Below are 27,063 nucleotides of genomic sequence, written 5' to 3' on the forward strand. Positions count from 1 at the left end.
ATGTACATGTACTCAATACTCAGAACCCAATTTTGTAAAACAAACTTACTAGATCTCAGGAGCAATCAAGATCAAATCATTTAGATAAAAAAATCAACAAAGAAACATCAGAATTAAACTATACTATAGATCAAATGGATCTTCAGACATTTTTAGAACATTCTGTGCAACAGCTGAGGAATGTACGTTCATTTGCACATGGAACATTCTCTGAGACAGACCACAAAGTAAGTCTTAAATTTTTTTAATCAAAATCATTAAGTATCTTTTCTGATAACAATGGAATAAAAATAAAAACCAACAACAAGGCCGGTGTTTCAGGGCAGAGGGTTAAGCCACCATGCAGGATGCTGGGCATCCCATTTAAGCGCCAGTTCCAGTCCTGGCTGCTTGCTAATGTACCTGGGAAAGTAGTAGATGTTGCTCCACCATACTTGGGCTCCTGCTATCCCTATGTGAAACATGATAGAGTTACTGGATCCTGGCTCTGGCCTGACGCAGACCCGGCTATGGCAGTCATTATGGAGAGTGAACCTGAGGATGGAAGATCTCTTTTCTGTCTCTCACTCTCTCTATAACTCTGCCTTCCAAATAAATTAAATATAAAAAATTCTTTCAATTTCTGCTTGTTATGAAAGTTCTTTATTTCACTTTCATCCAAATAGAGCTTTGCTAATTACAATTCTTTTCAAACTATTCAAAACAATTAAAAGGGAGGAAACCCTGCCATACTCCTTCTATGAAGCCAGCATCACCTTAATTTAAAAACCAGAAAAGGATACAAGAAAGAAAGAAAGAACCATAGACCAATATCCTTGATGAACATAGATTCAAAAATCCTCAAAAAAATTAGCTAATTGAATCCAACAACACATCAGAAAGATCATTCAGCCAGAACAAAAGATTTATCCCTGGTATGCAGGGATGATTCAATACACACAAATCAATAACTGTGATATCATATTAACAAATTGAACAATAAAAGCCATATGATTATTTCAATAGATGAAGAAAAAGCACTTGATAAAATACAACATCCTTTTATGATAAAAACCTTAAACAAACTGCATATAGAAGGAACATTCCTCAACACAATCAAGGCAATATATGACAAACGCACAGCCAGCATCACAGTGAATGTGGGAAAGCCTGAAGCATTTCCACTAAGATCTGGAATCATACAAGGATGCACACTTTTGACATTGCTATTTAATATAGCTCTAGAAGTTTTGGCCAGAGCATAGGCAAGAAAAAGAAATCAGAAGGATACAAATGAGAAAGGAGGGAGTCAAATTATCCCTGTTTGCCCATGACATGAAACTATATATCAGGGGAACCAAAAGACACCACACTTCGAGACTGTTGGAACTCACATGACAGTTTAGTAAAGCTTACAGTAAATAAAATTAGCATACAAAAATCAATAGCTTTTGTATACACAGACAATGCCATGGCAGAGACAGAACTTGCAAGATCAGTCCCATTCACAATAGCTACAAAAAATTTTAAATACCTTGGAATAAATTTAACTGAGGAGGTGAAAGAACTCTACAATGAAAATTACAAAACATTAAAGAAAGAAACAGAAGAAGGGACACACAAAATATGGAAAAATCTTCAATGTTTATGGATGGGAAGAATTAATATCGTCAAAAAGTCCCTACTACCAAAAGCAATTTACAGATTCAATGTGCTCCCAATCAAAATACCAACGACATTCTTCTCAGATCTAGAAAAAAACGATGCTAAAATTCAAATGGAAACACAAAAGAGCCCAAATAGCTAAAATAATCTTAAACAAAACAAAGCCAGAGGCATTACAATGCCAGATTTCAAGGCATACTAAAAGGCAGTTATAATCAACAGCCTGGTACTGGCACAGAAATAGACATGTAGACCAATGGGACAGAATAGAATCCCCAGAAATTAATTCATGCACCTATAACCAACTAATATTTGACAAACGAGGTAAAATCAATCCCTGGAGAAAGGACAGTCTCTTTAACATGGTGTTCATTGGGGCCAGCACTGTGGCATAGCGGGTAAACTGCCACCTGCAGTGCCAGCATCCCATATGGGCACCAGTTCGAGTCCCGGCTGCTCCACTTCTGATCCAGTTCTCTGCTATGGCCTGGAAAAGCAGTAGAAGATGGTCCAAGTTCTCAGACCCCTGCACCTGCGTGGGAGGCTCAGAAGAAGCTCATGGCTCCTGGCTTCGGATTGGTACAGCTCCAGTAGTTGCAGCCAATTGGGGAGTGAACCAGTGGATGGAAGATATTTCTTTGTCCCTCCTTCTCTCTACGTAACTGACTTTCAAATAAATAAATAAATCTTTAAAAAAAAAATGGTGCTCAGAAAATTGGATTTCCATGCACAAAGTATGAAACAAGACCCCTACAAAAATCAACTCAAAAGAGATCAAAGATCTAAATCTATGAAGTGATACCATCAAATTACTAGAGGAGAACACTGGAGAAACTCTGCAAAACATTGGCATAGGCAAAGACTTCTTGGAGAAGACACGAGAAGCACAGATAATCAAAGCAAAAGGAGACAAATAGGATTACATCAAGCTAAGAAGCTTCTGTACCACAAAAGAAACACTTAACATACTCAAGAGGAAGCCGATAGAATGGGAGAAAATATGTACAAACTATGCAACTGTTAAAGGATTAATATCCAGAATCTATAAAGAGATCAAGAAACTCAAAATAAAAAAAGGGCAAAGAACTTGAGCAGGCATTTTCAAAAAAGGAAATTCAAATGGCCAACAGACAAATGAAAAAATGTTCAGGATCACTAGCCATCAGGGAAATGCAAGTAAAAACCACAATGAGGTATCACCTTACCCCAGTTAGAACAGCTCTCATACAGAAATGAAAAATAAATAAATAAATACTGGTGAGGCTGTGGGGAGAAAGATTCCATAATCTACTGTTGGTGGGAATGCAAGCTAGTACAGCTATTATGGAAGATAGTATGGAGATTGCTCAGAAAGCTGAAAATAGAACTACCATATGAGCCATCCATCCCACTCCAGGGAATTTACCTAAACTAAATGAAATGAAATCAGCATATGAAAGAGTTATCTGTATCCCCATTTATACTGCAGCTCAATTCACATTGGCTAAGATAAGGAATCAACCCAGATGCCCGTCAACCAATGACTGGATTAAGAAAATGTGGCACACATACACTATGGAATAATACTCAGTTGTAAAAAAGAATAAAATCCTGTCTTTAACAAGAAAATGGATGCAAGTGGAAATCATTATACTTAGCAAAATAAGCCATCCTCAAAGGACAAATATGTTTTTCCTGCTCTGGGGTAACTAATAAAGAGTACAAAGAAAGAAATGTACAATTATTTGCAATGCAATCTACATAAAATATTCTTGTGCATAAACTAATGAGAGGAAGTGCCTTAAAGTCAAATGAAGTTAATTATAACCACATGGGGAGTATTTAGATGTTACATCATTAGTTTTATTTCATTGAAAGAAATTATGAATGACTAATTACCTAAAAAATGTATATGGGTGAAATGGCCATTTATACATTCAATTATTGTTTATGGCCATTGTCTATATTCTAACTAATGTCTTTTTACTTTTTTAATTGTTAAGCTTCTTATCTCGTGAACTATTAAGCTTTTTTACTGCATGAATTTAAGATATGTTACCTCAAAAACTCAAAAAAAGATAGGAAGAAAAGTAGAAAAAAGGAGGGTGGGAGGAGTGGAATATCATTATGTTTTTTTTTATTATTTTTTTTTATTTTTTTGACAGGCAGAGTGGATAGTGAGAGAGAGAGACAGAGAGAAAGGATATGTTTTATTTTTTAAAGATTTATTTATTTGAGAGGCAGAGTTATAGACAGAGAGAAGGAGAGGCAGAGAGAGAGGTCTTCCATCTGTTGGTTCTCTCCCCAAATGGCAACAATTGCTGGAGTTGGGCCAATCTGAAGCCAGGAGCTTCTTCCGGGTCTCCCACACAACTGCACGAGCCCAAACACTTAGGCCATCTTCTACTGCCTTCCTAGGCCATTAGCAGGGAGCTGGATCAGAAGTGGAACAGCTGGGACTTGAACCAGCACCCATACTGTAGTTGGCTTAACCTACTACACCACAGTGCTGGCACCATTATGTTCTTAGACTTGTATCTGCAAATCATATTGATCTGCTAAAAATTAATTTAAATGAAAATGAAAAATAAATAAATCAGTAACAAAACACTAAGTGTTATACAAACACATGAAGCCTGAACAATAAGCTTCTGAATAATGGCTCACTGAAGAAAAATGAAGAGAAATTAAAAAGTTATCTTGAGGGAAAAATATTTAGTCTAGTAGTTAAGGCATCTGAATCCCACTTAAGAGTGCTTGGGTTCAACTCTCAACTCTGGTTCCAGTTCCTGATCTGAGTTACCTTTTAACGCAGTCCCTGGTAGGCAGGAGCTGCCTCTCCAGTAATTAGGTTGTGCCACCCCCTTAGAGACTTGGATTAATTTCCCATCCCCTTGTTTCAGTTCTGGTGATGCCCCAGCCTTTGCGAGCACTGAGGAAGTAAACTAGTGGCTGGGATCTCTATTTATCTTTCTCCCTTTGGCCCTCTCTCTCACACACATAAATACATAAAAATACAAAGAATTATTGGGGACTATTATAAACAACCACATGTCAACAAACTGAAAAATCAGTAAGAAATTTCTGGCCATATAACCTACCAATATTGAAACATGAGACATAGAAAATCTCAACAGACCAACAATGAATACTGAGATAATTAGTAATCAAGTCTCCCAACCATAACAAGCCCAGACCAGACAACTTCACTACTGAATTCTATCAATCTTTTAAGTTAGAACTAACAGCAATTCTTTTCAAGCTATTCAAAAAATTTAGACAGGGGAGATCCTTCCAAACTCATTCTACAAGGCCAATTTTACCTTAATCCCAAGCCAGACAATGACACAACAACAACAACAACAACAAAACTAGATCAACATCCCTGATGAATATAGCTACAAAAATTCTACACAAATTACTAGCAAATCAAATACATAGTAACACATCCAAAACCAATCATATAACATTATCAAGAGGGATTTATCTTACAGGTTGTAGAGACACAGTTCAACATCCACAAATCACAAAACATAATAGACCAAAATCAACAGAACAAAAGATAAAAATCATATGACCATCTCCATAGATGTATAAAAAGCATTCAATGAAGTCCAGTATCCATTCATGACTAAAACCTGAACACCTTATAGAAGGCTATAGATTGGTCAGCACCGCGGCTTCTACTCCCAGTCGGGGCACCAGATTCTGTCCCGGTTGCCCCTCTTCCAGGCCAGCTCTCAGCTGTGGCCAGGGAGTGCAGTGGAGGATGGCCCAAGTCCTTGGGCTCTGTACCCGCTTGGGAGACCAGGAGAAGCACCTGGCTCCTGCCATCGGATCAGCACGGTGCACCGGCTGCAGCACACCGGTCGCGGCGGCCATTGGAGGGTGAACCAATGGCAAAGGAAGACCTTTCTCTCTGTCTCTCTCTCTCTCACTGTCCACTCTGCCTGTCAAAAAAAAAAAGAAGAAGAAGAAGAAGAAGAAGAAGAAGAAGAAGAAGAAGAAGAAGAAGAAGGAGGAGGAGGAGGAGGAGGAGGAGGAGGCTATAGTTAGAACATATAGATATTAAAGGCTATGTGTGACAAACCCATAGCCAACATCATATTGAATTGGGAAAAGCTGAAAGCATTTCTTCTAAGATCTGGAACCAAAGACAACTACTCTCACCATTTGTATTCATTATAATCCTGGAAATTTTAGCCAGATCAATTAAGCAAAAGAAAGAAGTTAAAGGCATACAAATAGAAAAGGAGGAAGTCAAATTATCCCAGTATGTAGCAGACATGATTCTATATAGACAGAAACCAGAAGACTCTACCAATCAACTATTAGAAATAATAAATCAACTCAGTAAACTTGCAGGATACAAAATGAACATCCAAACTCAAAAGCATTTTTTATATTCCAATACAAACTTGCCAAGAAATACTGGGGCAGGTATTTGGTACAATCATTAGGATACTGCCAGGGACACCTGCAATCCATGCCAGAATGGCTGGGTTCAAGTCCTAGCTTCTACTCCCAATACCAGCTTCCTACTGATGTGTACCCTGGAAGACAGCAGGTGATGGATCAAGTTCTTGGGTCCCTGCCACCAATGTGGGAGACACAGATTGAATTCCTGACTCCTAGTTTCAGCCTGGCCTAACTCTGGCTGTTGCAGACAGTTGAGAAGCAAACTAGCAGAAGGGAGGTCTCTCTTTCTGCTTTTCAAACAAATGTTAAAACTTAAAGATAATTCCATTCATAACAGCTACAAAAATACACAATAAAATAAATACCTTGGAATCATTTCAACCAATCATGAGGAATACATCTACAATGAAAATTACAAAACACTTATCAAAGAAATGGAAGAAACACAACAAAGTGGAAATACCTCTGATATCCATGGATTGGAAGAATTAATATTATATAAATGCACATTCTACACATAGAAATTTACACATTCAATGCAATCCTCATCAAAATCACAGAACTAAAAAAATATATATTTTTTTTTACTTTTTTTTTTAAAGATTTATTTATTTATTTGAAAGTCAGAGTTACACAGAGAGAGGAGAGGTAGAGAGAGAGAGAGAGAGGTCTTCCATCTGATGGTCTACTCCCCAGATGGCTGCAATGGCCGGAGCTATGCCAATCCAAAGCCAGGAGCCAGGAGCTTCTTCCGGGTCTCCCACGCGGGCGCAGGGGCCCAAGGACTTGGGCCATCTTCTACTGCTTTCCCAGGCCAAAGCAGAGAGGAGCAGCTGGGACTAGAACTGGCGCCCATATGGGATGCAGCGCTTCAGGCCAAGGCGTTAACCTGCTGTGCCACAGCGCCAGCCCCGAAAATATAAACTTAAAATACATAGGGAAGTACAAATGACTGAATAGCCAAACCAATCTTAAAAAGTATAAAGTTGGAGGCATCACAATACCAGATTTCAAGATTTATCACACAGCTATCAAAATCAAAAATGACATGGAACTGGCATAAAGACAGATACATGGCAAACGGAATACAATAAAAGTTCCAGAAATGAATTCACACATCTACAGCCAATCCACCTTTGATGAAGGCATAAAAACATATCCTGAAGAAAGGACAAGCTTTAATAAATTATGCTGGGAAAACTCACTATACCTATATAGAAGACTGATATAACTCCCTCATTTCCATCACCTTATATGAAACTCAATTCAAAAGGAATTGCAGATCTAAATTTAAAACCAGAAACTATGAAATTAACTAGAAGAAAACAAGACTTTGGTATAGGCAATGACTTCTTGGATAAGACCCAAAAAGCACAGGTGAAAAAAGCAAAAACAGACAAATAGGATTATATCAAACTAAGAATCCTGTGCACTGGAGAGGAAACAATCAGAAAATGAAGAGGCAACCAATACAATGGCCAAAAATATTTTCAAACTATTTACTTAAGAGAGAATACCTAGACTATGTAAGGATTTCAAAAAAAAAAAAAAAAAACTCAGAAAAGAAACTATTCAGTTACAAATGGGAAAAAGATTTGAAAAGGCATTTCTCAAAAGAAATGCAAATAGCCAACAAATGCATGAAAAAAAAAGTTCAACAATACTAGCTATCAGAAAATTTTAAATCAAAACCATAATGAGATATCTTGCTTTATTTAGAATGGTTATTATCTAGTTATTATCCAGTAATAATAATAATAATAATAATAAATGCTGGTGAAGATGTGAAAAAAAAAGAAGCCCTTATATATTTTCCCTGGAAATGCAAAAATATGTAATATATAGTCATTATGAAGGACAATATAAGGTCTCTCAAAAAAATAAAAATAGACCTCCCATTTGACCCAGCTATCCCATTTCTGGGTATATATCCAAAAGAACTGAAATTAGCAAATGAAAGAGGTATGTGTACAGCCATGTTCACTGCAGCACTATTCACAAGGCCAAGATATGGAATCAACCTAGACGTTCATCAATAGATGAATGGATAAACAATATGTGAAAGAGAATATTATTCAGCCATTAAAAAAAAAAAAGAATAAAATCCTGGCATCTACAGCTAAATGAATGGAACTGGAGATCATATTAAGTGAAATAAGCTACTTTTTTCCTATGGGAAAGTTAGATACTTGATCTGTACTTAGAATAGTGATTACTACATGCTAGGCAAGGCAGGGAGGAGGGAGATAGAAGGAGGTCAGATATCAGGTACCAAAACATAGACGTTAACACAGTAAAACAACACAGGGAAATGACTACAGCTCACAACAGTATATTATATATGATATAAAGAACAGGAGAAGAGTTGCTAGGCTCTCAACAGAGGAAAAAGATAAGGAGATGGAAAAGATGGTTGCCTGGCTTTATTGATTCATGCTGTATGTATGTATTGAAGTATTGTACCATACCCTATACAAATGTTTAACTGTAAGTTGTTAGTCAAAAATAATAAAAAAATTTTTAAAACCCATAGATCCAAGAATATTAACAAATCCCAAGCACAGAGACACAGTTTTACACCAAGATAGGACATGATTAAATGGCTTAAAATCAATGATAGGGGTCGGCACTATGGTATAACAGATAAAGCCGCCACCTAAAATGCCAGCTCAAGTCCCAGCTGTTCCCACTTCCAATCCAGCTCCCTGCTAATTTGCCTGGGAAAGTAGTGGACATGGCCCAAGTGCTTGGACCCCTGTACCCATGGCTTCAGCATGGCCTAGCTCCAGACATTGTGACCATCCAGGGAGTGAATCGGCAGATGTAAGATCTCTCTTTCTCTCCCTCTCTCTCTGTAACTATACGTTTCAAATAAATAAACCTTTAAAAAAAAAAAATCAAGATACACACAAAATCTTTAAGTAGCCAGAAAAAGATACATTACATACAGTGAAAGAGACAAGAATGACAGCAGACTTCTTACCAGCATATATGTATGCCAGAAGACAGTGAAACAGTATCTTTAAACCTCTGAAAATTCCACTGTAAATACCTTTTCAAAATGAAGAAAAGGAAGACTTTTTCAAACATATAAAATTGAAAGTATTCATCATTAGCAGTACTATATTACAAGAAATATTACAAGAAGAAGGAAAGTGGCAGCAGACAGAAAACTAGATCTACATAAAGGATTGAGGAGTTATCTGACTGGTTACCACATGGGTAAACAAAAGACTTTTTATTTTTAAAATCACTTTAGGGCTCAGTGATGCGGCATAGCAGGTTAAGCCTCCACATGCAAGTGCCAGCATCCCATATGGACACCAGTTCAAGTTCCGGCTGCTCTACTTCCAACACAGCTCCCTGCTAATGAAGCTGGGAAAGTAGAAGATGACCCAAATACATGGGCCCCCACACCCATGTGGGAGATCCAAAAGAAGCTCCCGGCTTCTGGCTTGGGGCTTGTCCAATCCTGGTCATTGTGGCCATTTGGGGAATGAACCAGCAAATGTAAGATTCATTCTCTCCCTCTCTCTCTCTCTCTCTCTCTCCTATTTCTGCCTTTCAAATTAGTAAATAAATCTTTAAAAAACAAAAATAAAAATCACTTTAAAAGCTAGTTCACTGCAGGGCTGGCGCTGTTGCATAGCCAGTAATGCTGCCGCCTGCAGTGCCGGCATCCCATATGGGTGCCAGTTTGAGTCCTGGCTGCTCCACTTTCAAGCCAGCTCTCTGTTGTGGCCTGGGAAAGCAGTAGAGATGGCCCCTGCACCAGTGTGGGAGACCCAGAAGAAGCTCCTGGCTTCAGATTGGCACAGCTCCAGCTGTTCAGCCAGAGGACAGAAGACCTCTCTTTCTCTCTGACTCTCCTTCTCTCTCTGTGTGTAACTCTGATTTTCAAATAAATAAATAAATCTTCAAAAAAAAAAAAAAAAAAAAAGCAAGTTCACTGCTTAAAGGAAAAATAATTATTACTGGGTTAAAACAATATAAATATAGGACAAATGTAGCACAAAGGCCAGGGGTAAGACATGGAAATTATACTATTGTTAGATTCTTCAAAACCTTTTGTGATGTCGTATTATATCATTTAAAGGAAAACTGTGATAAATTAAAGATATATACTATAACCCCAAAGCAGCCACTAATAACCCCAAAAAAGTGTTACAGCCAATAAGGCAGCCAAAAAGAATAAATGTAATCAGAAATGATACTCAATCCAAAAGAGGGTAGAAAGTGAGGAAAAAGGTAACAGAGAACAGATAGGAAAAACAGAAAAAAAATAAATAGAACACTTAAACTCAAACCCAAACACACCAATCATGATGTTAAATGTACGTGACCTGAATACTCTTACGATTGCCAGGATGAACACAAAACAAAGCTCAACATATGCTGCCTATCCAAAAATTACACTTTAATAAACAGGCTAAAAGCAAAATTACAGAAAAAGATGTAAGCATGCCAACACCAATCAAAAGAAATGTATAATAGCTGTACTAATATCAAACAGAATAGATGTTAGAGCAAACAATATTACCAGGGTTAAAAATGGTAATTTCATAGAAACAAAGGAATCAATTCATCAAGAACACACAAAAATCCCAAAACACATATGTGTATCACAACAGAGTTTCAAAACATATCAAACAAAAACTAATCAAACTACATGAAAAAAAAAAAAAACCAAACCAGACAAATAAGTACAGTTGGAGGTCTCAACATTCTTCTCTCAACAATTAGGAGAATAAGCAGATAGAAAATCAGGAACAATACAGAGGATTTAAGCATTGCTATCTACCAACTTGACCATCATTGATATTTATACCTCTACCCAACAGAAAACATATTTTCAAGTGAACAGAAAACATTTTCCAATATATGACATTCTGGAACATAAAACAAGTTTCAATACATTTAAGATTAAAATAATACAACACATGTTTTCAAACCCATACAGAATTAAATTAGAAACTGGCAACAGAAAAAATTCTGAAAAAAAAATCTCATATATTTGGAAACTAAATAACATATCTAAATAACTGAAGATTCAAAGAAAAATCAAAAGGAAAACCAGAAAGTATTTTTAATGAATGAAAATCAAAAAACATAACAAAATTTATGATATACAACCAAAGAAGAACTTGCAGGAAAATTTTAACATGAAGTACCTGTTTTACAAAAGAAGATAGGATTTTTACATGCTTTCTACTACCTTAAAAGAAGCTAGAAAACAGCAAATGAAATCTAAAATAAACAGAATCAAAAATAATAATAAAGAAGAAAACTAATAAAGTAGAAATACAAAATAATAGGGGAAAGCTATTAATTAAAGTTCTTTCAGAAGATTAATAAAATTGACAAATCTCTAGCCAGATGAATTGGTGGAAAAAAGAAAAAACAAAATACTAAAATGCAGGCATGGATGTTGGGTCTAGCAGTCAAGACACAGATTAAGGATTCCTGAGTCCTAGATCAAAGTGCCTGAGTTTGATTTCCAGCTCCCAACTCTGGTTCCTGAATATAGCTTCCTACTGATGCAGACTCAAAAAGGCAATGGCGATATCTCAAAGCCATTAGGTGCTTTTCTTTCACTAGATTAACTTAGGGGTTGGGGATAAGCCACAAGTTGGAAAGTATCCATGCTTTCTCTGTCTCTCTGCCTCTCAAAAGGCGGGGGGTGGGGAGGGTGGTGAGATACCAACAACATGTAAAATAGTGTAATACATAACTATATTAAAGATAACAAGGGAACATGATAACTTTTTGCAAAATAAGTTCTACAAGTTAGATATGGACAAATTCTTCAAAAGACTACCACATTATTTAAGTTCACTCAAGAACAGAGATAATGTGAATTCACCACTAAAATTTTGCTGAGATTTTTTTTATGTCTATTTTTGTGTGACTATAACCCTACAGGATTTTTTAAAAGAAACGGAATTTTTTAAAATTATTTAGGAAAAGAAAATTTTTTTCCACAAAGAAAACTCCATGCTTCAACTGGTAATTCCACCAAAAGAGAAATCACACTAATTAAAGAAAGAATAATATCAATTATTTAAGAAAGAAATAATACCGGCTGGCGTCACAGCTCACTAGGCTAATCCTCCGCCTGTGGCGCCAGCACCCCAGGTTCTAGTCCCAGTCAGGGCGCCGGATTCTGTCCCAGTTGCTCCTCTTCCAGTCCAGCTCTCTGCTGTGGCCCGGGAGTGCAGTGGAGGATGGCCCAAATGCTTGGGCCCTTGCACCCGCATGGGAGACCAGGAGGAAGCCACAATGCGCTGGTCATAGCAGCCATTTGGGGGGTGAACCAACGGAAAAGGAAGACCTTTCTCTCTGTCTCTCTGTCTAACTCTGCCTGTCGAACAAACGAATGAACGAACGAATGAAAGAAAGAAAGAAAGGAAGGAAGGAAGAAAGAAAACCAGGAAATACTTACTCACACTATGAGGCCTGCATTAATCTGATATCAAAATATGAAAGAGTGTAAAAGGAAAAAAAATATTTTAAACCAGTATCTCTAAGGAACATTGATGTAAACACTTAAAGAGAACATTAGCAAATTAAATCCAACTATCTGTAATGTATATAAATACACATATATAAGTGTGTGTGTGTGTGTGTGAGAGAGAGAGAGAGAGAGAGAGTGAGAGAGAGAGAAAGACAAAGATGACAACACATCATGACCAAGTGATATTTATTCCAAGAAAACAAGGTGGCTTAACATTTAATTAAATAATATAACTCACTACATGAACAGACATTAAAACTAAATGCAAAATTCAATACAAACATCTCAACAGGTGCAGAAAAAGCATTATCTACCATCTGCTGATGAAAACCTTCAACTAATAGAATAGGTCAATTCTTCAATCTGATAGAGGAATTTATTACAAAAACTCTGGAACTAGCATGATGTTGAATAATGAAAGAGTAATTAATTCTCCATGAAATGAACAACGATGTCTGCTCTCATCACAAAGGGTCTAGCTAATATAACAAGATAAGAAAAATGAATAAAAGGAAACCAGACTGGAAAGGGAAAAGCACTTTTTTCCACAGACATTGTGATCATCTAAGTAGAAAATACCATGCAAAACCAAAAAGTGAGTTTAAGGAAGATCACAAGATGTGAGATCTACATACAAAAAAAAAAAAAACTGTTTCTACATAGAAGAGCAACGGAAATGTTAATGAAATAATGTCATTTACAATAGCAACAAAAATATGAAATAGATGTAAATTTGACCCTAAAATGTATAAAAGCTATATACTGAATACTATAAAACATCATTAAGAGAATTAAAGAACTACAAATGGAGAGATATACTATGTTAATGTAATAAATTAGGCAGTACCAGGAGATATTAATATACAGTTAGGAGTAGAATAAAAACAAAAATTTAGGTAATGATTTATATTACTATATAAAAATAACAAAAACAGCTATATAGTCAAACTATGTCTGTTGTAACTCCATGACCTCTGAAGACTGAAAGAGAACTGTTTACAGATATACTGAATTAAGAGACAACACACTAGAAGGCATTGAGAAGAAAGTGAGAAAATAAAATAAATAAAATGTGTTGTTTGAATTTGTAAAATAAGGCAAGATGAATTCTAAGAATAAGTTGGGTAGCAATGGAGATTTATATGGAGAACACATAGAAAACTCTGCAAGAAAATGGGACAAACTTTGCTATACAAAGATTCAAGGCTTTCAAAATGGCTGTGACCAAAACTTTAAAGCATTCTAGACTGGCTTTACATTCTAATAGCAATACTATTTTAATATTTTAAAAGAATAGTAAAAACATTTTTTTCTGGAAATAATTACAAACCCAAAAGCTATCATTATGTAAAATAAAGAGTAATGGATATCAAAATTATAGCTATAGTAAATGAAATCTAGGTTCTAGAACAAGTTCTTAGTAGAAATCAAGAATATTTTTAGGCTGGCGCCGTGGCTCAACAGGCTAATCCTCCGCCTTGCGGCGCCGGCACACCGGGTTCTAGTCCCAGTTGGGGAGCCGGATTCTATCCCGGTTGCCCCTCTTCCAGGCCAGCTCTCTGCTATGGCCCGGGAAGGCAGTGGAGGATGGCCCAAGTCCTTGGGCCCTGCACCCGCATGGGAGACCAGGAGAAGCACCTGGCTCCTGCCTTCGGATCAGCGAGATGCGCCGGCCACAGCGGCCATTGGAGGGTGAACCAACGGCAAAAAGGAAGACTTTTCTCTCTGTCTGTCTCTCTCACTATCCACTCTGCCTGTCAAAAAAATAATAATAATAATTTAAAAAAATATTTTTAAGACAGCGAATAAATTATTATTTATTTGTGCTGATAATATTCATTTATTATTGAAAAATAAACTGGGGGCCAGCATTGTGGCATAGTAAAAAAAGCTACCACCTGTGAGGCCACTCTGACATATGGACACCAGTTCACGTCCCAGCTGCTCCACTTTTGATCAAGCTCCCTGCCTGACAAAAGTAGCAGAAGATGGCCCAAGTTTTTGGGCTCCTGCACCCCAACATGGGAGACCCAGACAAATTCCTGGCTCTGGCTTCAGTCTGGCTCAGCTCTGGCCATTGCAGCCATCTATCTGGGAAGTGAATCAATGGATGGAAGATTCATATTTTCTCTCTCTGTCTCTCTCTCTCCCTCCTGCTCCCTTTCCCTCTCTCTCCCTCTCCCTCTCCCTCTCTTGCCCTCCTTCTCTTTGTAGCTCTTTCAATAAATAAACCTTAAAAAAAAATTTGGACACTGTCATCCCTAATTATCATATTTTCTAACTGAATTAATATGGCAAAATAAATTTTGAAAGCATTTCATCTAACTTAACTTTTGCTGAAGTAATTTATTTCTACATATTTAAAGTGAGCTTGTACACAAAGAAATCTGGACACATAAAAAAGATCTCATAAAAATATCTTACAACCCTTGTATACTAATAACCTTTAAAATAATATATCTTCATACTCATGCTGTTATGGACAGTAGTAATTAATACAAACATCAAAAGTAATCATTGTAGGAAAACTGGTCATTTTTACACAGCTTGGCAAACTATCAAGTACCTGCTGGTTATTAATTTTCAAACATATGGGAGCCCTGTGGTAATACACATTAAACTGATTCACTTACACAAATGAGGAATAATGAAAAAATGAATTATTAATACTCTATAATAAATCATTTAACTCATTCATATTTTGGGCAATATATGATTTAAACACAATCTCTCACACAGAAATTGTTTAAAACATCATCATAATATGTTATGGCTACCTGATAATGAAACTGAATTCATTATTCTTTCTATAGCTCCATACATACACAAACCATACAGTTCTTCTTATTATTGAAAGGTACCCCAAAAAGTTTGTGGAAAAATGTAATTAAAAGCATGAGTTTATTTTGTTGTAAAATCTTTTTCATAATACATTAAAAATGTATATTACTTAAAAAGTATGAATTTCAAAGTTGTTTTTACACCAAAACAAACTCATCCCTTTAATTCTACTTTCCATATTTTGATGAATCCCTTGTATATATGTTGCTAAACTTTCATTTCCTAAAAATCTGTTGGAATTTCTTTAAACCAGAACTTTAATTGATAAATCATAGGTATCTCAAATCAACTGAAAGTTGAATAATTTTCAGTTTAGCATTTTTCAGTTTTACAAAATATATGGCTGCCTTATAGTGATGTCATTATCCACCAAATTTGAAAAGTTTTTTAAAAAGAACTACTTAAGGCCGGCGCCGTGGCTTAACAGGCTAATCCTCCACCTTGCGGCGCCAGCACACGGGGTTCTAGTCCCAGTTGGGGCACCGGATTCTATCCCGGTTGCCCCTCTTCCAGGCCAGCTCTCTGCTATGGCCCGGGAAGGCAGTGGAGGATGGCCCAAGTCCTTGGGCCCTGCACCCGCATGGGAAACCAGGAGAAGCACCTGGCTCCTGGCTTCGGATCAGCGAGATGCGCTGGCTGCAGCCGCCATTGGAGGGTGAACCAACAGAAAAGGAAGACCTTTCTCTCTGTCTCTCTCTCTCACTATCCACACTGCCTGTTTGAAAAAAAAAATATATATATATAAGGCTGACATACATTTAATTTGTAGTCAGTCTTATTTGTTTATAAATTGGTAGTTTTTTAGTCTTCTAAAATTGTATGCTGTATTTTTGAAGGAAAATGGGAAAAAAATCAAACATAATAAGTAATATTTAGATTTGATTACATAAATGCTGAATAACTAATAAAGATTTCTGCCAACATCAAAATCATTATAAATCATGTTACTAATTAGTTATGAAATACTACTGTAAATTAGCATTAAGTATCCTAAAATAAAATAATTTAATATCCTATTCAATGATGACATATAAATCTACACAAAATAATATGATCTACTAAGGCAGTGGACTTCTATGCCCCAGCCACATTCCAAAAAAAACAAAAACCATGGGTAATATGTTCTACTCCAGAACAGACTCTTCTCTTAAAGATCCACTCCACTGAAAGAGAATGAAGAAATAAAATAGTAAAGACAGTATGTTAAAAGAACTTTGTAAAATATCAGAAAATACTATGGTTCTATTAAAAAAAATCTACCAGCTCTTATGAACAAAGGAATATTGTGCAACACAAGGCAGGAAATATTCTTCCCAAAATGTTGTCATGTTTAAAAATGTATGTGCAGGGTTTGGTAAAAGCGTTCCATCTCTATATTATATAAATCTGGAGTCATCCTAATGTTAAATATAAAAAGATATGTTATATTGTTGACTACAAAATACTCAAAGTTTTATTGCCATTTAAACAAAGAAGCCATAACAGTTAAATGAGCTCAAGAAATAGATTTCAGTATCACAAGGTGCCAGCTGTAAAGAGTTATGGCTAATTGAATATGGAACTCCTGCTTAATCAGATAACTGCTCTGCTATTTCCAAATGAAATGTTATTTCCATGCTGTCTGAAAATGGCCCATTTTATTGGTAACCAGAGAAAACAATATAAACTGTAAATAACATTAAGTGCTCTGTTTACCCATTCCAGGCACAGAAGTAGCAGGGGATCCAAGGCGTCTTGGTAACACATTTGACGGTACAGCTGAAGTAACAGTTCTTTCTGGGGGTCCACCAGGGGCTGAAGTATCTTTTGGTGGTGCAGGAGATACTGGAACTGGTGAAGGGCCCTGGTTAGAGGTTGGTGGTGCTGGAGATAGGTTTCTTTGAGCTGTAGTTCGCTGACGAATCTCTGAGAAGAGTAAGCGTATACTAGATTTAATAAATATCATACCAAATCAGCAACAAATGACTTACATTTATTAAAATATTGTGGCACCAGAAAGTATTAAAGAGTAAAAACTGCACATAGTAAGAAATTTATATAACACCTAAACAGAGTACTCCACTTCTGCACCTACAATCCAACTGCAGATTTTCATACAAGTCTATCTGCTGATATGACTTTTAAAAATAAATTCCAAAAAGAATCATTCAATTCTGTGTCACATCTTTTTTACAATAAAATTCCCAATTATGATAAAGAAAAGAAAGTTAATCAGAATTAGCAATAATTTCAAATCGTTAATCATTTTTCAAACTTAAAAAAAATTGATCACTTTAAGAAGCATATTCTGGAACTACCAAAAAATCCATGAAATAATTAAGTAGTTACAGAAATGTGGAAAAAGTATTCTTTACTTTTAGATACTCATTTTCCTTTATGTTATTGCCGTTTTTTTGGGAAAATTTCTTTTTGCCAATACATTCAATAAAGGAAAACTTCCACTCTGCAAAAACAATGTGCTGCTGTAAATAAATCTTAGCTTTTGGTTGTAGAACAACAGGGATCTGCGAATGTGCCAAGTCCAGGCTGCCGCCCCTTTTTGTTATTTTATTGGAACAGAGCCCTGTTCTTTGTTTACACATTGTCTATGGCTGCTTTCGAAGAGTTGAGTAGCTGCAACACAGACCATATGGCTCTCATAGCCATTTACTATATTTACTATCTGGCCCTGCACAGAAAAAGTTTCATGATCCCTACTCAATAAAATAAAATCCTATCATTCTTTCCATTCCCAACAATATCTTATTTGAATGTCAATGGTAAGATCTCAAATCAAGAGGCCCTTACAACTTTTTAATTCCATTATTATATTAAATTATCACAAATTCTGATTTAGCTGGTTGAAACTAAAAATGTAATATTTGAATCAGCATGAGTAGTAAAAAAGCACATTCCCAGAAGCAAAGTGTTTTATTTGGAATCTATTTGACACTTAAAATATTTTCATAAAAAGTTCACTGCAAATCAAAGCAGAGCTCTAGTGTCATATCTCAATTCACCACAATCTAGTCTACTAGTTAAGAACATAGGGGCCTCCAGATGTAGCACAGCAGGTTAAGCTGCCACCTATGATGCCAACATCCTGTTATCAGAGCAGTGGTTAGAGACCTGAATGCTCCACTTCCAATACATCTCCCTGCTAATGCACTTGGGAAGGCAGCTGAAGGTGGCCCAAGTGCTTGGGCCCCTGCCACCCATCGTGGGAGACCCGTATTGACTTCCTTGCTCTTGACTTCAGCCAGGCCCATTTCTTGCCACTGCAGCCATTTGGGGAGTGAACCAGAGGATGGAAATGTGCTCTCTCTCCCTCTCTGCCTTTCAAACAAGTAAATAAGTCTAAAAATAAATAAATAAACAAGGCCGGCTCTGTTTCACAGTGGGTTAACGCCCTGGCCTGAAGTGCTGGCATCCCATATGGGTGCCGGTTTGAGACCTGGCTGCTCCACTTCTGATCCAGCTCTCTGCTTTGGCCTGGGAAAGCAGTAGAAGATGGCCCAAGTACTTGGACCCCTGCACCCTCATGAGAGACCAGGAGGAAGCTCCTAGCTCCTGGCTTCAGATTGGCGCAGCTCTGGCCATTGCAGCCAACTGGAGAGTGAACCAGCGGATGGAAGACCTCTCTCTCTCCCTCTCTCTCTGCAACTCTGACCTTCAAATAAATAAATAAATAAATCTTTACAAAGTAAATAAATAAATAAATAATACCTAGATGCTGCCACCAGATAGGTCTGTCTGGAGTCCTGGCTATAGCTACATGATCTCAGATAGGTAACTTAACTACAATAAACCAGGTGTTTCTTTGTAAAATTAGAATAGTGATATTCTTTACTCACAAGATTGATTTCAGGATTAAATAAAATAACGTCTGTAAATTTATTTAATACTTATTATTTTAAATGACAATGCTTTCACACAACTATTTTCAAATGATTTTAGCTATAATTGCTGGGAAAACTGCTTTCCACTGGCTTATAATTTAGTCTCTAACCAAGCTACTGCAATAATAAATAACAAACCATTATAATTATATAAATGGAACTATATTTGTGGTTGCTTCTTTCCATATAGATTATACAGAAAAGTTCAGATACTACTTTAACTAATCATTACCTAACACCTCCTGCAAATTAGCAGGCCATTTAATTATCATTCACTCACAGGAATATGGTTGAATATTACGAATGTCATTAAATGCTGCAAAAGGTATAGAGATCAATGAAATCATAATAAAACCTGGCAATTTAAGTTAATTAAAAAATTACAAGCATCAAATACTGTAAATCATGTTTTAGCCAATTTCCAGGTAAGACATATCTCAAAAATGACATTTTTCTTCTAGATAATTAGAAGTTTAGCATTTATTAGGCTGTATTAAAGGAACTATTATCCTTTCACTTCTTGAACAAAGACTGTGATTGCTTCCTCTGAATGTGCCTTTATTCTGTGAAAATTTACTAATATACTCTTTAATTATCACTTGTATGTTACTGAAAGGTGAGGTCTATAACTAGTTAACAATACCAAGTCTAGCATTCCATAAAGAGACATAGCTTAGTAATTTTAAATCTAAATTTAGAAAAGGGAAAAGTGTTATAGAAAAATCAAGAAATGGGCCGGCGCCGCGGCTCACTAGGCTAATCCTCTGCCTTGCGGCGCCGGCACACCAGGTTCTAGTCCCGGTCGGGGCACCGATTCTGTCCCGGTTGCCCCTCTTCCAGGCCAGCTCTCTGCTGTGGCCAGGGAGTGCAGTGGAGGATGGCCCAAATACTTGGGTCCTGCACCCCATGGGAGACCAGGATAAGCACCTGGCTCCTGCCATCGGATCAGCGTGGTGCGCCGGCCGCAGCGCACCAACCGTGGCGGCCATTGGAGGGTGAACCAACGGCAAAAGGAAGACCTTTCTCTCTGTCTCTCTCTCTCACTGTCCACTCTGCCTGTCAAAAAAAAAAAAAAAAAAATCAAGAAATGGAGAAATGCAGTTTCATTATTTTCAAAGGAAAAGAAGGTAGCAAAGGGTTACAATATCACCAATAGTTCACAGTAGTTGGTAAATGTTATGAAATATTCTGGTAGCCTTAATTTGAACATCTAAATTATTTGTTTTTAACTAGTTCTCATTCATTTACCAACATTTTATATGAATTATTCTAAAGTCCCTAGTACTAAAAAAAAAAAGTCATATCATTTAATCAAAATTTCCAATGTTCGAACGTGAAACACAATCTGTCAAAAATGAGTTACCATGCATTTCACATCAACTTCAGAAAATATCATTAAGGAATGTTCTAGAAGATCAGGTCTTAAGTGAAGGATGTTTCCATTCCCATCAACAACCAACCAACCATTCAAAAATAATCACACTCACCAAATATGAGTACACATCTATATTGCTTTTAAATTCAAAATGAAGCAAACAGAACCAAAATATCAAAACAAAAATCTGGGGCCAGCACTGTGGTGCAGCGGGTAAGAGTCCTGGCCTGAAGCGCCAGCATCCTATATGGGTGCCAGTTCTAGTCCTGGCTGCACCTCTTCCAATCCAGTTCTCTGCTATGGCCTGGGAAAGCAAGTCCTTGGGCCCCTGCACCCACATGGGAGACTCAGAGAAAAAGCTCCTGGCTCTTGGCTTCGGATTGGCACAGCTCCGGCCATTGTGGCCATCTGAGGAGTGAACCAGTGGATGGAAGACCTCTCTCTCTGTCTCTACCTCTCTCTGTAACTCTGTCTTTCAAATAGATAAAAAATAAATCTTTAAAAAAAAAACACACAAAAATCTACATTACAGCAAACAAAAGGAAAAAAACAAAGTTCAAAACAATGGCAAAACACTTTGGAAATTTATATTCATTAAATAAAAGTTTAATAAAAAAAAAAGAAAGAAAGTTCAAATCAAAAAAAAAAAAAACAATGGCAAAACAGCATAGTTGTACAAAACAGACTCTAGGGTCGAACCATCTTACTTTTAGCTCTAGTCTGTTTACTAGATGTGCATACAGCCTTCTCCAGGTTAATGATATCTCTCAATTCAGCTTCCTCATAATGACAACTTCCTTATGGCTGGTGTAAAAAATTAAGTAAGAAAACCAACACAGAGTCCAAGATTGCTTAACAGCGAAAGGACATGCTGACTTTGACCATGGGATGATAACAGTAGAAAAGCAGAGGAATTTCATTCCAAGGGCAGCGTTGGAGAAAAGTTTACAATAGAAATTCTACAGAAAGGAGAGACATGCCATGAATCAGCACAGACAGTACAAACACAGCAGTGAGCAGATACACCACCAGCAACTCTGCAGTCAGGAGTGCAGCAGACGCCCTCTTCTTGTCTTCTTGGAGCAAGATGAGAGGTGTCTGCAGCAGCCCATGTCACTGACAGAGAACTTTGAGGACCACAAGGTGCTCTCCTAACCCAGTGAAGGGAGATTATATCGCTTTCTTCCCATCTCCACCCAGTGACTAGCAGGGAGGAAGCATCATCTTAATAAGGCAAGTAGAGGCTGCTTGCGGCTTATGTGCATACAGCAAGGGGATTTTATCTGAGAGATGAATCTACAGTCCCACTGACTTTGAATCTGGCCTGGAGGGTTAGCAGTAGGCACTTAGGCCTGTGAGGCACTCCTTTCTATCACTGAATCAAACTGCCAAGGCAGAACAGCAACAGGCAGCTGCCTCTGGGAATATCTTGGCTCTCTCTGTGGATGGGGAAAGAATGTGGGTCTCAGAACAGATTCCCTCCTCCCTGTGACTGAGGGAGCTCTGCATGCCACATGGGAATTCTGTGAGTTTACAACAGGGTGTGGGATAGAGTTGGGTCTCTGGATAATCACTGTATCTGGCTGCAGATGCTCAGAATTCGCTGAGTGCCCGAGGTAGGTCACTGCAGAGGGTCCCCTGCTCACACTGAGGATTGCACAGATCATTTGTGTGGTTCATGCACTGGCATGAATGGAGTGCATAGCCTCTGTGAGCTCACCATGGGCACTGATCACCTTAGCAGGGAGGAGGTGAGACTGTGAGCATGCAAACTAAGGTGAACATACCGTCCCTCCTCACAGTAGAAGGGATCTACCACGCTAAACCTGGGTGTTTCCCTGAACACTTGTCCACCCCCCCTACAAGCACTGACCAGATTTTCCTGTCCCTACCCAGCACACGCTTTTGGCTATCCACCAAAGGAGCACACAACCCACTAAGCAACAGGGTCATCTAGGAAAAGCCAACAAATGTTTCCATAAATGCACAAAAATAAACATAGAAATACAAGAAACGTGAATAAAGTAAAGACAATATGACTCAATAAAAGGAACATAACAACACTTCAGTATTAGAACGTGAAGACTGAGGCTGGTGCTGTGGCATAGTGGGTAAAGCTGCTACCTGCAATGCCAGAATCCCCTATGGGCGGGCACCAGTTCAAGTCCCAGCGCTCCACTTCCAATCCAGCTCTCTGTCATCACCTGAGGAAACAGTAGAAATTGGCCCAAGTGCTTGGACCCTGAACCCACGTGGGAGAATCAGAAGAAGCTCCTGGCTCCTGGCTTCAATTGGCCCAGCTCTGGTCATTGAAGATATTTGGGGAGTGAACCTGTGGATGGAAGATCTCTCTCTTTCTCTGTCTCTGCCTCTCTGTAACTCTTTCAAATAAATAAATAAATCTTAAAAAATAAAAAATAAAAAAAGAATGTGAAGACAAAGAGATTGGTGAAATGCCTGAAAAGAAATTCAAAAGAATGATCATAAGATTACTCAAAACAATGAGACGCAAATTCATGAGTTAAAGAATGAATGTTAAAGAATGAGTTAGGCCAGTGCCGCAGCTCACTTCCTAGTCCTCTGCCTGTGGTGCCGGCACCCCAGGTTCTAGTCACGGGTGGGGCGCCAGATTCTGTCCCGGTTGCTCCTCTTCCAGTCCAGCTCTCTGCTGTGGCCTGGGAAGGCAGTGGAGGATGGCCCAAGTGCTTGGGCTCTGCACCCGCATGGAAGACCAGGAAGAGGTACCTGGCTCCTGGCTCCTGGCTCCTGGCTCCTGGCTCCTGGCTCGGCGCAGCGCACCAGCCGTAGTGGCCATTTGGGGAGTGAACCAATGGAAGGAAGACCTTTCTCTCTGTCTCTCTCTCTCACTGTCTAACTCTGCCTATCAAAAATAAAAAAAGAATGAGTTAAAGACTGTCATGTCCATAGATGACATGGCTGAAAAAAAATTTTGCTGGGAATTAGAGATACAGAAGAGAAATCAAACTGAAATATTAGAAAATGAAGAATTCAATATGTCAAATAAAAAGTACATTGGAAAGTTTTAAGACTTAAGCCTTGGTGAGGCAGAAGAAAGAATATCCAAGCCAGGCGATAAATCTTAGGAAATAGCTCAGTCACACCAAAAAAAAAAAAAAAAGCCAGGAAACAAATTGAAAATAATGTTCAGAATTTATGGGATACCATCAAACAACCTAACATACGTGTCCTAGGGGTTTCTGAAGGTAAGAGAGAATAGATTAGAAGACCTATTTAGTGATATAATACCACAACAGTTCCCCAATTTAGAGAAAGATGGAGACATTCAAGTACAGGAAACACACACACAACTCCTAACAGAAATGATGAGGAAAGATCTTCACTATGACACAGGACAGTCAAACTATCAAAAGTAAAACATAAAGATTCTAAACCGTACATGAGAGAAACACCAGATTACCTTCAGAGGATCTCCAATTAGAATGACAGATGATTTCTCATCAGAAACTCTACAGGGTAGGAGAGAATAGAGAGACACAGTCCAAGTCCTAAAAGAAAAAAACTATCAACCCAGAATGCTGTACCCAGCAAAGCTCTCATTTACAAATGGAGGTGAAATAAAGACTTTCCAAAACAAACAGAAATTAAAAAAATGTGTCACCATTCATTCACCCTTACAAATGATACTTAAGGTTGTGCTAAGCACATAAAGAAAGACAGTCATCATCATGAAAGAATCTGAAAGGCAGAAAATATCCGAGTAAAAGTACAAAAGAAATCCAAAGCAAACGATAGGAATATTTATGGGAAAATGGAAGGACAAATCATTACCTATCAATAATAACCTTGAATGTAAATGGACCAAATTCTCCAATTCAAAGATACAGACTCCACCAAGAGACAAAAGGAACATGTAGAAAAGTTTGGTAAAGTGGCAGGATATAAAATCATAACACAAAAACCAACAGCCTTTGTATACACAGACAATGTCAAGGCTGAGAATGAACTTCTAAGAGCAATCCTCATTCACAAGAGCTACAAAAAAAAAAAAAAAATCAAAAACCTTGATATAAATTTAACCAAGAATGTCAAAGATCTCTACAATGAGAATTACAAAACATTAAAGAAACAGAAGATACCAAAAAATGGAAAAATCTCCCATGTTCATGGATTGAAAGAATCAATATCATCAAAATGTCTATTCTCCTGAAAGCAGATTCATGTGATATCAATCAAAATACCAAAGAAATTCACCTCAGATATAGAAAAAATGATGCTGAAATTCATATGGAAACAAAGGAGACCTAAAATAGCTAAAGCAATCTTATAAAACAAAAACAAAGCCAGAGGCATCACAGTACCAGATTTCAAGACATACTAAAAGGCAGTTATAATCAAAACAGCCCGGTATTGGTACAAAAACAGGTGGATAGACCAACATATTTGAAATGCCAGAAATCAATCCAAGCTTCTACAATCAACTTATATTTGACAAAGGAGCTAAAACCAATCCCTGGAGCAGTGCTGGGAAAGCTTGATTTCCACATGCAGAAGTATGAAACAAGACCCCTACCTTACACCTTACACAAAACTCCATACAAAGTGGATTAAAGACCTAAATCTACAACCTGACACCATCAAATTATTAGAGAATACTGGGGAAACCCTGCAAGATATTGGCATAGGAAAAGAGTTGTGAGAAAAGACCCCAGAGGCACAGGCAATCAAAGCCAAAATTAATACATGAGATCACATCAAATTGAGAAGCTTCTGTACTGCAAATGAAACACTCAGGAAAGTGAAGAGGCAACCGACACAATGGGAGAAACAACTGCAACCTATGCAACTGATAAAGGATTAATAACTAGAATCTACAAAGAGATCAAGAAACTCCACAACAATAAAACAACTCAGTTAAGAGATGGGTCAAGGACTTAAAGAGACATTTTTCAAAAGAGGAAATTCAAATGGCCAACAGATACATGAAAAAATGTTCAGGATCACTAGCTGTCAGGGAAATGCAAATCAAAACCACAATAAGGTTTCACCCCAGTTAGAATGGTTTTCATACAGAAATCAACAAATAAAACAGATGCTGGTCGTGGTGTGCCAGCCACGGCGGCCATTGGAGAGTGAACCAACGGCAAAGGAAGACCTTTCTCTCTGTCTCTCTCTCTCTCTCACTGTCCACTCTGCCTGTCAAAAATTAAAAACAAAACAAAACAAAACAAAAAAAAAAACAGATGCTGGTGAGGATGTGAGGGGAAAGGTATCCTAATCCACTGTTGGTGAGAATGTAAACTGGTAAAGCACTATGGAAGAGAGTATGGAGATACCTCAAAAATCTGAATATAGACCTACCCTATGACCCAGCCACCTCACTCCTGGGAATTTATCCAAGGAAAATAAAATCAGTAAACAAATGAGCTATCTGCACCTCTATGTTTATTGCAGTTCAATTCACAATAGCTAAACATGGAATCAACCTAAATGCCCACTAAATGAAGACTGGATAAAGAAATGATGTAATGTGTACACTATGGAATACTATACAGTGGTTAAAAAAAAATGAAATCGGTCATTTGCAACAAAATAGATGAATCTGGGAAAAATCATACTTAGTGAAGTAATCCTGTCCCAAAGGGAAAAATACCATATATTCTCCCTGATCTGTGAGAACTAATAGAGAACCTGAAACGAAACCTGTAAAAGGGAAACTGACACTTCGAGAAGGGATGACTTGAGCTGCCATTATCTTTACTGTCGAGGAGCAGTTTTGTTTTCTTTGTTTTTTCATCTTCTTTTTCTTGACACTATTTATTGAACTCTTTAACATAGAGTTAATCATATGTGTATAAAGTCAACAAAACAGATCTCAATAAAAACAAGAGTGGGAATAAGAGAGGGAACGGAAAGTTTGTTAACTGTAAAGCTGTATAATTCTGCATACATTCCTACAGACTTACTTCTAAGAGTACATTTTAAAAACTTATCATGGGACTCCAAATCCCATTAAACTTGGGGGTAAAATTGCCATCTTAATTGTTAAAGTGATCATATTAAGGGTTAAAGTGAACATATAGATAGATAAAGTGTTAAAGAGATCATAATAAATACTAACAAGTGCCTGGTAATAATAATAGAATTTAAAAGGAGAGAATTCCAACATGGGAAGCAGTCTACACAGCAGACTCACAGAATGAAAATTGCTTTAAGTTAACACTCTGACCTCAGAATCAGTCCTTAAGGCTTTCTAGTCTGGCCGAAAAGCCCATAAGAGCATTTCAGGCATGGATAACTAAGAAACTGTGGTAAAAAAAACATTCTACATGAAGGATCTCTTTGAGTGAGATCCCTGTGGAAAGAAGTGGTCATCGAATAAGGATGTACTTTTCTCTAAAGGGAAGAAAGAATTTCGACTTTGCTTTTGGCCT

The 27,063-nt window shown here is 37.5% G+C and overlaps 1 protein-coding gene across 4 annotated transcripts in view; it reads right to left on the reverse strand.

Annotated features, from left to right (window-relative positions):
* LNPK (lunapark, ER junction formation factor) overlaps positions 1 to 27,063 on the reverse strand; it is a 100,086-nt gene that overhangs the window by 16,829 nt on the left and 56,194 nt on the right. For all 4 annotated transcript variants that reach the window (XM_062188179.1, XM_062188205.1, XM_062188186.1 and 1 more), the window contains one exon: positions 17,093 to 17,302. In XM_062188179.1, coding sequence (XP_062044163.1) covers positions 17,093 to 17,302 — 210 coding nt within the window. The remainder of the gene's footprint in view (positions 1 to 17,092; positions 17,303 to 27,063) is intronic.

The sequence above is a fragment of the Lepus europaeus genome, chromosome 1, assembly GCF_033115175.1.
Source record: "Lepus europaeus isolate LE1 chromosome 1, mLepTim1.pri, whole genome shotgun sequence".
In the NCBI taxonomy this organism is placed as follows: Eukaryota; Metazoa; Chordata; class Mammalia; order Lagomorpha; family Leporidae; genus Lepus; species Lepus europaeus.